The following is a 16680-nucleotide window of genomic DNA, read 5'->3' on the forward strand; positions in this document are numbered from 1 at the left end:
ATATAGCTTAGGCTTTGTATCATGTATGGTTTTGAATTGAGCCAATTAGAGAGCAAGTATCCATATAGCTAACCCCATTGAAGGTTTTCAAATTTAGGTCACGATTATAAGAGTCGATAGCCATATTGGTCACCACTAATACCGATTTGGATGTAGATTTAAAAGGTCGTTTTTTTGGCTGGTACTTAAAATCATGGTTTAGGTTGGATATTTTTGTTGATCTACCGAGCAAATTCCAACTGAAACCAACATGGTCCGGTAAACAGAAAATCTCTGTACGTTCCAATCCAGATAATAATCAATATTACTAATCATTAATCAAATTGAGCTTTATAATAATTGATTATGTAACATCAACACGACCCAACGGTCCCAACCCGTTGTCTACGGCCCATTACTATAATCTATAAACATGATGTAGCAATTAGTGACATGGAATTGAAGTCCCAACCACTAAAAGTTAGAATTAAGACAGAAAAGGAAAGATGGCTTAAACTATCTCATCAACTTGTACTTGATATATATTTACACGCCAACTTGATTGGCCCACATGAAAGAGTTCCTCACAGTCGTATACATGCAATGCTTCTTCTAGATGGTCAGGTTCCAGGCTTCTAGATGGTCAGTGTCAAAGAGGAGAAATACGTGACGTGAACGTACATATTTTCCCTTTTATAATAAAATATAAATAGTATTTTTCTTTCGATCACAGCAAATTAATTAGCAGTACTGTTTCCATTATTGGGGGAATTGACAGATTACCTTAATTAGATTCTTAAATCACCTATGCCATAAATATATCTAAAACTATATATGACCCACCTTCTTTCCTTATTTGGGGCCTTCTGACGATTTCTCAGCTAGCAGGTATTCAAATTTTATGGGGTTATAGGTCTTACCTTCAATGGTTCTTCATTTGTTTCATACTTAAGATTCATGATATAGGTGCGTGGATCAGAGGTTCCATTTTCATCGTTTGAAGATTTTTGGTTTCATATTTGGAATTTTTAACCAACGCAACGGGGTAACCGAAGGGATTTTTCACCCTTGTTCAGCTCCTACGTGTGTGTGTGTGTGAGAGAGAGAGAGAGAGAGAGAGAGAGAGAGAGAAAAGCTTTCCAAATTGGGAGCTCTGCAACTCAACTAAGCAGAGAGGCACATTATGTCAGTACGTTGATTTCCCTTTACCAATTTAGTTTTACTTAATGGAAGGTCCACTGCTGATCGATAATGAATACAAGTTAACCAACACATGATTAATTTTGGAAAGCTATCTTTTCTGTTCTGATTCAAGCTAGCTCTCTTCTTGGAAGCAAAAATTTATAAACCATGGCAGATGACTTGATTCAATCCCGCTTGCCCCTAAAATCTTATATAATTATATAATTAATTCCAAATCATTCTAGTTATAATTATTATTATTATTATTATTATTATTTTTCGGTATAAATCTCAGATTGTTGTGGTTAGTTCGTGAGATCGAATCCCACCTTTACCCTTGTGATTTTCCAACGACAAGAAGACACAATCATTTAATAAAAATAACTTTATCGCAAAAGCAAACATTCATTATTGAATCCTCAAATGGCTCCATTCTTTAACAAAGTTTGGCAAGATGCATGCACCTCATAGTCTTAAATTTGGGAGAGGGATAGGTATGCCGTTAATATTAAATATGCTAGCAGATAGCACCAATAGGAACACATGATGGAGTATCATTCAGGAAGGATATAGGAGTCATTTCAGAAAAAGGAAAGAGAGAAATAGACACAATGGGTGCTAGCATACTTGATATCAGCGGTATACCCAACATTTTCCCCCTAAATTTATATATATATATATATATATATTTAGGGAAAATGACAAGTATGCTAGCGTAGTACCTAGGAATTAGGAATGCTAGCAGTATATTAGCCGTAGGATTTGTTCATCCTAAATGTAATCATTGGATGGAGAGAAAATGTCCAAAGCTTCAATCTACCGCTACTGCACCTTATCTCTCCCCTAATTCTATCTCACGCAGGAATTCTACCACGCCGACGTTCATAGGGTTTCAGATATACTCAAGCCATGCCCGTTGATAGGGTTTCAAATATGCCGCCATTCATAGGAATTCTGCCACACCGACGTTCATGTTAACAGTCGCAACCACCGATGACAATGAGCTCACCACAGAATCCTCAGATCTCCAAACTTTTTGGCATCAGTTGGAAGCTCTTTTCTTCGATTCATCGAGTTCGAGGACCGAATCGAGATCTGGCAATGGCTCCAGAGGCTCACCCTTACCGACACGAATGTCACCACCGGTAATGGCAATCGGAGCGAATGGGCCAACAAGGAGGGACAAAGAAGATGAATTTTTGAGGGTTTCTGATTAAAGAAAAAAGAATGAGAGAATGAACAAGAGAATGGAAACAAAAACGCAAATGAAGGCCAAGGGTTTGTTGGTCTTCTGGGTTTCAGATTCAGGGTTTTTGAGAAGAAGAAACCCGAGATTGGAAGAGAAACCTCGGTTAGCTTTCTTCGTCCAAAAATTCCATCTTTTTGTTCAGATTTGATGAAGCTGGAATTGGAGGTGGAGGTGGTGGTGGCCTGTCATGGAACAAAGGAGGAACTTAGCATCCAAAGAGAGAGAGAGAGAGAGAGAGAGAGAGAGAGAGAGAGAGAAGAAGAAGAAGAAGAAGAAGAAGAAGAGGAATCGGAGTGAGAGTCATAGTCGGAGAAGGAGGGAGAAGAAGAGGAACTGCTGCTCCTGGTAAACCCTCCGAACAAAGAGACGGTTGATAAATCCGACCCTTGCTTTCCTAAAAATCCATGGTCAAAATAATCCTTCTCTAGGTTCATCGCCATGATTGCTTCACTGATCACGCTTATGTTCGATTTCCCTCGAACTCAGTTTTGTGAGAGGAGACAGGAGAACAAGAACAGACCAGTGATTGATGAAGTCAGATTGGAGGGGTCTTTGGAAACGATTTCCAGTGCTGGAGTCGTTCCGGTGACTGCGGATGGATTGGGTCTGGGCGACGTCGACGGCCAGGAGCGCTGGGTCTTTCAGATGGGGCATATGCTCCATCAACGGCGGTGGTGATTGTTGGATATCCACATGCATGGAGTCGAAATTGGTGTCGGTGTCGATGCCTGATAAGGGAATTGAGTGGCCATGGGTGATCTGGGACATGGCAAAGGAGAGGATTGGAAAGTTGTCGGCAATGGATCCATGACCGGAGTTCGCTTTCTCCGGCTGGATCTGGTAAAAGGAATCACTTTTCCGGCAAGAAGAGGGAGAAAGAAAGAGAGGAAAGGTGTAGCAACCGTGGATTGAAAATTTGTATAACTTCTCTCTATCCAACGGTTTAAGTCAAATTGATTAAATCCTATGGTCAAAATCCCGCTAGCATTCCTAATTCCTAGGTACTACGCTAGCATACCTATCCCTATAACAAACATAAGATCTTTCTTTTGGTAAGACGACAAAGAGGAGACTCTAAACCCATTTTTGCAAATTATTTATTTATTTTTTTATTTTATCCCCGGATAGTGGGTGATAGTTGGTGTAAAGAAAACTGATATCCTTTCTATTTCTAGGGACGAAAAGAAAAGATGGCACTACGAAGTACGAAACGTGCAATTACTTGTTCTTATGTATTTTTGTGCCCCTGCTTTTCTCGACACATCTCTTTTTCATTATTCTCTATCAAGAAAATAGAAAAGAGATGTAATAACATAAAAAAAGAATAAGCTAAAATAGGGATAAAGTTTTACTGATCGAACTTGGGATCTTGACTAAGTGAAAGATAATTAGCTTCTTAGTCATATCAATGAAATTAAGACTTCCTTCTTTACTAAGGTATATAAAGAGAATACATTGTTCCATCCCACTTCTAGAAGAGACCTAACATAATCCCATTACTTTATAAGTAAATAAGCAATTACTTTTCATAATAATAATAATAACCAACCCACTTAACATTCTTACTTTCACACCACAATACTAACTTATGTGACAACATACTACTATCTAAACTCTTGCAATTGTCGCAATGTGGAAGAGGTTGCCATGGCCCATGCACATGCAAGAGATAACCCACACACACATCACTTCACTTGCTCAAAAAATCCTTTTCCCCTCTGAAAAATAGAAATTGATTGAAAGTAACAGCTCGTCCACCTTCAAATAAATTGAAGAAGGTAGTTTTCCATCCCTTACAACTATCATTGATATCGTTTGATTAGACTACAAGAATATTTTCGGCCTTGTCCAATAGGAATGGGATTCATCCTTCTCCCCATTTGAAGACAAACTTTATTTAGATCAAATTCATAATTAATTTATTGTTCATTTTCTTTTTTAGGTCAAATGATTTTAATTAGTGGATGAGATTGTCTCCCATAGAGTCTTTGTATAGTAGTCATGACATGTGGAGTGGTGCTATAAAAGTTCTCACTATTAGATAGATATCTAGGGAATGATTTGGATCAATCACTTACTAAATTTCATATTTAAATTCAACACTGAACTATTTCTTCTCATGCACCTCCTTGATTGTAGATAGTCGATCTAAGCATTTTCATGCATCTCATGCTAGTCTTAGATTTTCAAAAGTTTTATTTTAAAATTGACCAATTCTCATGCCCAGAATCTATCTCTCTACAAAATGTCGCCTCGATCAAACCTATTATGTGGTACAAATAAGTGGGTGATTTATGATGCCCTATGGACTTGATAGGATCCACAGTTCCTTACCATAACCTAACCCACCCATTGAGGAAGAGGTGGGAAAACCTATATTGCTTTAAAAATTATCATCATTATTATTATTATTATTATTATTTTAATAAAGGTTCTCTAAGCAAGTGGCAGGGGGTAAGTATAGTAGCACCCGCTCTTTTATTGCATCTTATGGAACAGTCCAAGGGACTTTATTCACGCACACTAGACGGGAAGGGGGGAGAATACATGTGACATGAGTCTATTTCTTAGACCTTTCACACTCGTAGCGCTTGTTCTACAAGCAGAAGTTACAACCAGTGCTATGCACTAGATCCCCTCTCACACACATAAAATGATCTCTCTACCCCTTATTTATGAAAACATTCCATCGCCCCTCACCAGTGTGCTCTCACATACCACTTGCTTAACGAATCCTCTCCTTTTTTTAATGGGTACAAGTTTCATTGCCATCTTTATTAATCAATGGAATATGCCCCCAGGTTGTGTAGGAGGATATCTTATTTCAACCTCTTCTCCCCTCATCACTGTCACAATCTTCCACATAGGGACATCCATGAGTTTAATTTATCACACCAAAAGTAAAAATAAAAAATCCATATATCCATGTGATGGGTGACATTCATTGATTAGAAAAAAAGAGCAACTCAGTGAATGAGTCTCTTGCTATTGTGGGGTCTGGAAGGAACAAATATATGTAGCTAGGGGTACAATTTGGCCCTGTCGGCCCTAGCTTGCCATGAGCCCAAACGGGGTCTAGTTGAGATACCCTAGCCCGAGGGCTGGTCAAGACTATGAATTTGAGGCCTTGAGTCAGGATTGGGCCAGGCGAAGGTAAAGGCTTTGGGCTAAGCCCGGACCTATTTTCTTCTTCTTCTATTGTTTTGATTTCAGATGTTTTCTTTCTTGCTCTATGAACTTGTCTACAAGGTCTTAAGTTATTAACTATTGCCAATTCTGTAACATCCAAGAAAGTGGTTGCTTGATTATGCTTGTAATTTCAACGCCCAATAAGGTCTAGTGCCGAAATCTAAGACCAAACTGTATTCAACAAGGTTTTCATTGTGCCTAATTTTCCCCTTCATGAGAGAAGCAAATTACTTTAGCTTTTATGTTGTAAATTTTATCTTTGTGTTCAACGTACTATACCAACTTCTTGGTTGAAATTGAATTAGTAAAAAATCATTTATTGGTAATCGCTAGCTAGTATCATTTATTTTTAGGTTCTTTAAACCGAATTCAATGTTTCAGATCCAGTTAGTTAGGGTCAGCCCGATCTGGCCTTGAACGTGGATCAGTGTTGGCTTTATTAGGCCTTGAGTCAGCGCTGGGCCAGGCTTAGGCCCAGATTAAAGGACCTGGGGTTGGATTGGGTTGGATTAGGGTCTTCAAAAGCTTAGCCCAACCCGACCCTGTTGCAGCCTTACCTCTGTTTCAATTAAAGAAATTCATTAATTAGAAAATTCAGCTTAAATAAATTACAGAATAGCAGTTTGGTAAACTGTAGGAATTCATGTCTAGCTTTGGATTTAAATAGAGTTATTAATTTCCTGAGCTCATAAAGAGAGAGAGAGAGAGAGAGAGAGAGAGAGAGAGAGAGAGAGAGCATGCGTTGTTAAGGACAGTCATGGCTTCTTCAGGTCAAAGAAAAAAATATATATATATAGAGATTGATTTCTTCCGCCCATAGCTTACTTGATCTGTCCTTGAATGTTGATAGAAAAGTATTTACATTCATGAAGAATAGCATGATAGAGATTAATATAATCTAACGCTGACGTATAGTGATCTCCAGCTCTATCATTAATCATAGCTTAAGACGGATTAAGTAGGATTTTTTAGTTCCCAAACAACTTATAAGTCAATACCTATATAAAAGACAAGGAGTACCTTCATTTCTTTTTGTCTGTGAGGGGTGGGGGATTGACTATTGGGTTTAATTATTAAAAAGAACATTTAAAATACCATAAACTAAATTCCAAGGAAATCTTAACCAATAGAGAATATGAGCAGCCATGTGACAACAAATGGGTTGTGGAACTTAATTAGGTGGTTTTTATTTTTCTGGTAGAAGCTTAATTAGGTGATGAATGACATTACACATAACTTATTTGTAAACTATTAAAGGAAATGGGTCAAAGCTTACAACGGAGACTCAAAGAATTCTGTCATTTTGATTTTTAAATGACTGTTTGTTCATTTTTTAACTAAAATCTAGATATGAAGGCAGGATTTTCTATCATACATAATCACTCATGTACTGTCAAATGGTAGATCATGATTTTTTCAGGCATGTGAACTCTGGAAGAGTGGAAGGTGTAGAGACTGTAATTTATATATGATGCAGAAAATACAATGTAACAAAAGAAAAAAATAAAAAATAAACAATCGTAATGTAAGGATATACGTGGTTTGGAAAGGTAACTACGCCGACAATGAGATGAAAGAAGCTTCACTAGCAATGGAAAACAAGGTTACAAATTATTCCCCTAGCCCCTCTATTCATGAAGAATTTCCTTTTAACCCTAATTTGTAGAAATGCAACCCTAAAACGATGCAAAAGATAATGGAAAAACAAAACAAACAATGCACACGGATTTTACGAGGTTCGGCAAGGTTGCCTACGTCCCCGGTGAGATGAGATCCTGCTTCACTATCAATGGAGAATAGGATTACAGCGCTTGTCTTCACACCTCTCAGTATTGCTTGCATTACAGAGAAAGAAACCCTCGCTACAAATATATAACAAAAAAACCCTAATCCGGATTAAACTACAATTGCCCTCAAATAAAAAATTCGAACGGGGGACTGCGCCCCCTACACCTTCTGCATAGCAGGAGGGCCTTCTGCCCCCCTTGCAATCCCCACGGCCCGCTAACCGGCTAGTGGGACCGCCGTCCTGCCTGTCTAGGTGTTGCACCAGTACTCCCTGGATTAAACTGCGACGGAATACAAAACATCATACACCAACAATGACCCCATCTCAACCAGTTTAAAAAAGCAAAACATATAGATATAATTTCTGAAATTCACAATCTATGGTCTTTTAATGGTCTTCTGGAGGTGGCTCAAAATTCAAATCAAAGAATATAAGATATCAATCTTCAATAGAAGGACCCTAAAATGAACAAATTACACAAATTGAAGAAAGGGGTATCTTAATTTTTGTTCTTTTTGGAAAAAGGAACAAAAAAGGGGGGGTACATGCCCTCTCACAAAGTCACAATCAGAGGCTCTCTTCATTCCCTCTCCTCAATAATCATGTGAGTTTTTTTAAATAATGAACAAACACCTTTCGAAATATATTATTATTTTTTATTGACTTGATATATAAAATGCTAATTGATCCTACCTGCAAGTTGGTCTCTCTCTCTTCTATTTATTTAATCCAAAGCTCGAACAATATTCGACAAGTTATTCTGATTTACAAGGAAATCTTAACTACTTAAGAGAACATGAGTAGCTTTGTGGCAACAAATGGGTTGGGCTTAGGTGGTGGAGCACATCACACCCAACTCAATTGTAAACGACTATACAGTAAGGTGCGCACCACCTAAGCCCACACCATTTGAGCCATTTTCTTAAACCGATCCCCATTTTTGTTTCCTCAGTTTTCAAGTCCACTCAACCCACTTGAAGGCCCTTTTAACTGATAAAGTTCACAATTGCCATTCCAATTCGTATTATTTCTATGCCTATCAGTTGTACGGTCCTAGCTCCCCTCTAGCGTGGAACTCTCTTTCACAGTGGTGACCTATCAACCTCTCACGTCTGGTATTTCAAAAAAAAAAAAGAAAAAAAGCGCAACTGCCACTCTTGGGTGTTGTGTGAAATCCGCAATAAAAAAATAAAATGTATTAAAAAAAATCAGGACTTCGACGCTATAATTGAATTTTTCCTACCCATGGTTTACAGATAGGAATTCGATCAAGTTGAATTCACTATGGGCCGACCCCTATACAAATTCTTGGCAATCTGAATCAGCCATTAATCCCAGAAGTTATACTTTATAGGGTCTTAATTCGGATAGATTCCAACTGATATTGGCTGAGACTGATGAGTCTCTTGTTGATTTCGCTTATTGTACCTTGCTTTCACTCCTTTTTCTATGAATATCTAAAACACACATTGTAACGATCCAAACTCGAGATAGGGTAATAGGTACTATCCTCACGGGCGATGATCAAATGATCAGAAAAATAAAACTAATGTCTTATAAATTACTCATACAAAATCATAAATTTACTATATAGACTGAACGAACAATACGGAAAGTGTTCATAAATAAGAAATTAAATTAAGGTCCATAATCCATCAACTAACCATCATATATTTGGTGGCTACAAATAAAACTTCAATAAGTCTATTATAATTGTCTTTAATGAAATTACTAAAATAAAATAGAACTTGTCTTCTCTTCACATCCATCTGTGCTACATTGACATGTGCTTACTGATCTGTAGAAAAATATGGTGGGTGAACTTAATAAGCCTCATGAGGAAAACCATTTCATACCAGAAAAAAAAACATGCATATCGGTAAAAACATAATATTAGTATAGTCATGAAATACATAAAACATAGACATACTTCCGCTCTAAAATTTGTAAATACGGATAAGAAAAATATCTTCTGAATCATTCATAAATAATTTTGCATTATCATTACAAATCACGACAATGTCATTTATACTCTTAAAATCCTAAGGGAAGTCAATTATCATATGAATTATCCAAAGCATCATGATAGTGAGGACACACCGTTGATCAACACGGCTGCGTATCTCGAGCCCTTTGATGGAACCCCCGAGTCGTTTGACGGGGTTGGTTGGCACCTCTTGTTCATTTCAAGTTCTTTGATGGAAATCCCAAGCCCTTTGATGGGAACCCCGAGCCTTTTAACAGGTTGGACATACCCTCATTTAGTACCTAAACTCCTACTGAAAAGGGTGGCAGTCATATAGTGTTCTTTCTATTGTTCATTTCTATTTATTTATTTTTTTTCATTGCATTCTCTTTCAGTCCATTTTGTCCTTCCCAAACCCTTTGATGGCAATCCGAGCCCTTTAATGAAATGGACATAGATGGACCTTTAGTGCCATTCTTTTGAGGTCATTTCATCATTCTAAATTTTTTATAAATTCATATATTTCATTCATTAAAGAAAATCATGAGGCAACGTCATTATATTCATAAGTGCACAAAACATAAATACTAAAAAATGAGATGTTGAAAATGCTTATGAGATGCATATAAAACAATATTGTCACAATGATATAAACAAAAACATGTCAATATATGAAATGCGATAAAAAGTTGACGATATGACAGTTCCACTTACCTGTGTCTTTACTATGATCAAGATCCTGATCGATATCTCGCTTGTACGAACAATTACTTAAAGAGTATATTCCAATGATTAGGCTTTAATTTGTACCAAATTTACTTCATCATTTTACTATTAACTATCCCCTATAAAATTTATATTTTAGTGCTTCTTCTTCTTCTTCTTCTTCTTCTTCTTCTTCTTCTTTTTTAGTATTGTGTCATTCACTAAAAATCTCAATTTTGTTTAATTACTAAAATGATCTTATAATAGTTGTGCAGAAACGCTCAATAGCTTTGCACCCCAAATTGCATTATGAATATATTCATTTGCACTTAATTACATAATTCAGATGATCATAATTGGGCCAGGTGTTCCCATTAAACTATTTATACTAGGGGTTGTAGCTTGAATTTTTCTCTTTCTTTGCATTTCAGTTAGTGCATAATTAATGTGTTAATTTATGTGTAATTGAATGTCTTTTCTTTAATTAAACCCTACCTTCATTCTCTCTCATTTTCTTTCTTGCATACTTTCTTTATCTCCTAAATTTTTCCTTCCGTTAATTTAATTTGTTTTTGATCCTTTCTTAGCTGTCCGATTCTCTCCTATTATATATATATATACTTTTATTTTTCTCACACACAATTACAAGATAGGATCTGAAATTTCCTAGTTTTTCTAAAATTGTCTTATTTATTCTTAGCATAGAAGCTTCTTAAAAGTAGTTTCTATAAACCTCCCTTCATATTAGGAATTTACTTCCGTTTCTAATTTTCTTCTTTAATCAATTATCCCATAGTTTATGCATGCTTCTAATTATTATTATTATTATTATTATTATTACTATTATTATTATTATTATTATTATTATTATTATTATTATTATTATTATAATAATAATAATAATTATTATTATTATTACTATTACTACTAATGTTATTATTATTGTTGTTATTATTATTACCATTGTTATTATTATTGTTATTATTAATATTAGTAATAGTAGTAGTATTTAGTTTTTCTAAAATGTAGAAGGTCCTCCTTTTACTCAACACACTCTCTCTCTATCTCTCACAATTTTGTCCTCTCCATTTATTTTATTTTTAAAATTCAAAATTGATTTGAAGATGAGTTGCATATACATACACCCTCCCTCTCGGTTTCTGTCGCTTTCTTTCTCCATTATCTGTCCTCCATAATTTTGAATCTCTCCCATTAAATAAAAACCTTGAATCAAAAATGGGGAAGAAGACCTACCTCTTGAAGCATACAAATCCTCTCTTCTAGCTTGGGCTCTTCACTCCTTCTTACTCCTAGCTTCAAGCCTTATTGATTTTCAATTTCAGCCTTCAAATCCCCCCCTTAAACTATTGAAATGACGCTTCTTATCTATTTCTCTCCTAACACTCTCAAGTTCGTAAAATCTTCTCCAAGACAATAAAGAGAAAAAGACTTTACATTCACTCTTTAAACCTTCCAGTCACACTCCTTTCATTCGTATTAAACTACACCTAAAATGTAACACACTTTAATTCTATCTATCTCTCCATATGTGAAATTGAATTTTGTTGTTAGAAATGAAATTCAATAAAATTTAAGATTTACCTTCTCATCTCATTTGTTTGTCTTAAATAGTAGTAGAGAAGAAGTCAAAGTAAATATTCACTTAGCTAATGGCTATTGAATGCAATTGATGAGAAAGAGTATAAATGAAGAAATGGAAAGAGAAAGTACATGCCATGGTCGGCAACAATCCTTACTTCATTTAACACCTTTAGCACATATCATACACATGAATACATAATATATATTAAATATATATATATATATATATACCTACCCCACAATACTATACTAATTTTCTACACTTTAACATTTTCATTAGGGCCTACAAATTTTGGGGCATTACACACACCCCATGGTTTAAGAGGTTTTATTCACATTATGTGCAAAGGAACACTGGATCCTTCCATTTTTAGACTCCATTTGGTGTTCCTCAAGATTTGGGATAAGTACAAGAGTGTTCAGAAAATTGATGAAGAATGACAATTGGTATCAGATCAAATATATCGATAATCGATGGATCCATATTGGTATTAATTTTGAATCGGCCATATCAATCAATCCAGATATCCTATACCTGTGCAACAGTACAGATCAATGGTAAGAATCACAAAAATTGAATTTTAAAGAAAAACATGAAAAACATGGGCAAAAGCATCCAATCCCAGCTGATAAAGGTTAATCCCGATCGGTATCAAAATAACATGCTCGATACAGTGAACTGAGACTAAGTTTGGTTGTCAAGAAATAATGAATAGAAAAAAAAAAAAAAAATTATTAAAGAGAGCAATCAATGCATCATGATATCTTCAAATTTATTTATTTATTTATTTATTTTCTTCTCCTTTTCATTCTATTCATTTCTTAAAAACCAAACATAACCTTAAACCATGCCGATAACCGACTTTATCCAGTCACCGGAGAGGTCTGTGACTCATTTCTTGTTAGACTATTATTAGAGCAAACGGGGAAGGAACTACTTACGCACGTGGGCCCCACAACTCCTTTCCTCCACCGGTCCTCTACTCTTTTATGATTTCTAGCGTCTTCAGTACTCCTTTCTAAGATTCCCAGCGTGGATAAATATACAAATTCCGTGCATGAATTGGAGTATTGTACTCTTAACAATCGTTGTGGATCTTGTGATGTTTCCGTATTGAAACATCTCTTTTAAATTTGGGATCAGTCCTTGGAGAAAAGACCAACCTTCTCCCAATGGAATTCTTCCAATCCAGCTCACTTCCCTTAATACGGCAATGGTGTCGTATGATACTTGCTGTTTAGTTGAAAAACAGAAAAAACATAATAAACAAAGAAAAACGATTTGAGTAAAGAACACTTAGCTCATCGGTAGGGGAAGCATCGTCAATCATCAACATGATCATAACCCCATCACCTGATCCCTGGTCCACCCACGCCTGTCCTGTATATTCCTTTTCTTCTCAAAAAGGAAACGAAGAGGGGAGAGAGAGAGAGAGAGGGACAGGGTCACAGGGAGTATTTGATGCCTTGCAATTCGAATTAGATGGATGGAGAGCTGTTTCGATCTTCCCGAGGAGACCGAGACAACACCCACCAACTCGAATGCCATCAACATGAACATCAAGATGACTCCACTTCCTCCTCCTCCTTCAAGATTCCCAATCTCCAGCCCTTCACGAGCCGAACCATCTTCGAAGAGACTCCAGAAACTGAAACAGAGATCGTCCCATCACCATCATTATTATCATCCTCCAGCTTCACAGACTTCAGACCACCAGATGGCCGTAAGAAGGCCGGTCTCCAACGCTCCAAGACTGCCCCGGCTATGGCAGTCATGCGGGACCTCAGGCAGCAACAAACGAAGACGCAGATGCCTCAGTTTGAATCTAATTCCATTATCAGGCAGGCCATATTCTTCCTCATCATCTATCTCTCACTGGGCGTTTTAATCTATTCCTTTAGTAAAGATCATTTCTCGGGGTTTGAGACCCACCCCGTGGTGGATGCGCTATACTTCTGCATCGTCACCATGTGTACCATCGGGTATGGCGACATCGCCCCCTTGACCCCTGCCGCCAAACTGTTCGCCTGCATCTTCGTGCTTGTGGGTTTCGGTTTCATAGGAATCTTGCTTAGTGGGACGGTGAATTACGTGCTGGACTTGCAGGAGAACATGATATTGACCAGCATTCGTGCCGGTACCGGCGCTGGGGGATTCTCGGCGAAGAATTACATCTTTGACCTAGAGAAGGGGAGGATGAGGATCAGGATGAAGGTGGGTCTGGCGCTTGGTGTTGTGGTGTTGTGCATTGGCACGGGTGCTATGATCTTTTATTTCGTGGAGCATTTGGATTTGGTCGATTCCGTTTATTTGTCGGTTATGTCCGTCACTACCGTTGGTTATGGCGACAGGGCCTTCGAGACTTTGCCTGGGAGGCTATTCGCCTCTCTTTGGCTACTCTTTTCCACCCTAGCGGTGGCCCGAGCGTTCCTCTACTTGGCGGAGGCCAGGATTGATAAGAGGCACCGTAGAATCACTAACTGGGTTTTGCAACGAGGCATCACTGTTGAGGATTTTCTTGCCGCCGACGTCAATAACAATGGTTTCATCAGGTAGCTTTCTGCTCATCCTTATTCATTGTTCTCCACAATCCACTCTCTCTCTCTCTCTCTACTGCGTTTATTGGGTGCTTGAAATTGAATGGATTACTGACTCTGGTTTTGATTTTAGTAAATTTTTTTTTTTGTTTGGTCTTACCCTGAACTTTTACTCAAAATACGACAAACTTCACTGCCATGGAGCCCCGAACTCTTATGCTTAAAGAGGGAAGTAACACAACTAAATATTGTCCACCAGTGAAGCTGTAAGGATCTGACATTACAGGGCGAGCTTTTACCATGGTTGGGGACAGGAAACCTACTGTAACAAAGGTTTCTCTGTTCCTCCTCTCTGTGTGAGTCTCTTCAATACTGACCTGTCCCTCACTTCCTCTTCCTCTGGTCTCAGGCTCTCACCCTTGTTTTGTGAATTATATGACTTACCCATTTTCCAGCACAAACACCCAATTCTTAATTGTGTTCTTGTCCCATTTATACTTTTCTCTTTAGTTACTGGACACCTTGAAAATTGAAATGACAGTGCCTTAATGAGGATTTTCTCACTTCACTGACCCAGCTTGAAGGTGTGTAAATGATTATAAGGCATATCTTCCTTCTAGTTTGTGAAAATTCTTGTCATGGCCAAACCAATTTCCAAAAGCGGTTCCTTGACAATTTAACAGCTTGAAGCGGCATTATAGTTGGGCTTGACTGTATGAAATTTGTATAAATCTGATAGAAACCATGTTGAATTGAACAGTTTGTTCCAGTTCTGTTGAAGAGCCTGTACAACACTGAATGCACCCGTTATTCCTCTGTTCTGGATTTTTCCTTTTTTCACCCTTCTACTCTTCTCTATAGAATAGATTTCAATGTAGCCATTAGCTTTGCACTTGACATTAGGAGACTATTGTTGGACAATAAGGGTGGTGCATTGTTGCTCTTTGAACTTCTACTATGCATGACTGATAAGAGTGTTTTTACCATTGTCTTTGCTTATGTGCCTAGCCATTTAGAGATTGTTCCTTAGCTTGTGCTAATTCTCACCATCATGCTCCCTGAAATTTCGTACTTTTTCTTCCCCTCCCCCTCCCCTCCCCTCCCCCGGGCACCCCACACACACACACAAAAAGAAAAGGAAGAAGAAGAAGAAGAGAGTGTGGAGAAGAAAATGTTTTATGCTTTGTGTATCTGTCCTTGTTGAATTTTAGAAATCCACTCTTCTTTCCAAGAAGTATACAGAAACTACAGGAAACACTTATTGATTTATCTATATATTGAAAACTTACCAATGATGAAGCTGTTTGACCCCAAGCTCGTCCTATAATGGCTATTCGCTAAGATTGTCTACACTTGCCTACAACTCTGAAACAGAGAGAGAACATTGAAACATCCGACTTTGGTCTGAGGTCCATCAAGTTGGATATAACACACAGAAATTTTAGGTTAATTGGTAAAAATGGTATGATTGTTTCTTGCACTCCAATATGATCAATATTTTCTTGAACTGTTTTCGACATCAACTTTGGCCGAGGTTCTCTACTAGAGGCTTGTAATACTGAGAATATTTCAGACCTATAAAGTTTGGTATGTTTTTGTTGCCCTTGCATTACTCTGTGATATAGGTAGAAATAAAGAGTGCTATGCTCATGGTAAATTAGATTTTGCAATTTACTGATGGAAATGCTCTTCTTATCTCGTAGGTTCTTAATTCATTTTTATTTTTTGGGCTTCATGTTTCTCAGTAAATCAGACTATGTTATCTACAAGCTCAAAGAGATGGGAAAGATAGGAGAAAAAGATATTTCACAAATCTGCACTCATTTCAGGAAGCTTGACCGCCATAACTCTGGGAAGATAACACTGCCTGATATCTTGGAGAGCTCATAGATGATGACAAGGAAAACTGGAATTATTTGTGGAAGAGGATTTCTTCGTATGTATACGGAAGCAGTCTCCAAAGGGGGCGGGCGGGGGGATAAAGGCCTCCCAGCATTAACTTGCTGGCGGTGTAAAGGAATGAATGCTGTATGTTACAGCGATTTGTAGGACTTCAAAAGGAAATTTTGAGTTTGAAGGGCAAAAAAAATAAGAAGAAGAAAAGTGTAACAGATGCGGATCAAGTTTTCTTGGAAGGAATGGTCCAATGTCAAGAGAGGTGGGGAAGTAGGCATATATGCCAATCCAAATTACCCAAAGATATAACTGTCTTAAACAAAACAAATAAAAAATATTAATTTTGAAATACCCAAAATACTCTTATAGTGATGAGTTATAATCAGAATTCTTTGTAAAATATAAATTCCCTGTATTCTTCACTACTCACTAGGGCGACCCTGTATTCTTCACTACTCAAAAGGGCGGCCTTCATTTTTTTATTTTATTTATTTATTTTTTTTTTTTATAGGAGACAGAAAAATGAACCATTCCTCAGAAAATGTTTACATGATTAGAAAGGGGGTCAGTGGTACTAGTAGTAGT

At 37.2% G+C, this 16680-nt stretch overlaps 1 protein-coding gene across 2 annotated transcripts; it reads left to right on the top strand.

The window, feature by feature from the left end:
- The first annotated feature begins 12957 nt into the window (after positions 1-12957).
- Positions 12958-16461, top strand: LOC122088295 (two-pore potassium channel 5-like). Of its 2 annotated transcripts, none has more exons than XM_042657505.1 (2): positions 12958-14214; positions 15945-16461. In XM_042657505.1, exons 1-2 carry the CDS (start codon positions 13145-13147, stop codon positions 16087-16089), a joined length of 1215 nt encoding a protein of 404 aa, XP_042513439.1. In that variant the 5' UTR covers positions 12958-13144; the 3' UTR covers positions 16090-16461. The 2 variants fall into 2 exon arrangements, with proteins under 2 accessions (XP_042513439.1, XP_042513440.1); XM_042657506.1 differs by having other exon boundaries at positions 16029-16461.
- The last annotated feature ends 219 nt before the right edge of the window (positions 16462-16680 follow it).

The sequence above is a fragment of the Macadamia integrifolia genome, chromosome 9 (genome assembly GCF_013358625.1).
Source record: "Macadamia integrifolia cultivar HAES 741 chromosome 9, SCU_Mint_v3, whole genome shotgun sequence".
In the NCBI taxonomy this organism is placed as follows: domain Eukaryota; kingdom Viridiplantae; phylum Streptophyta; class Magnoliopsida; order Proteales; family Proteaceae; genus Macadamia; species Macadamia integrifolia.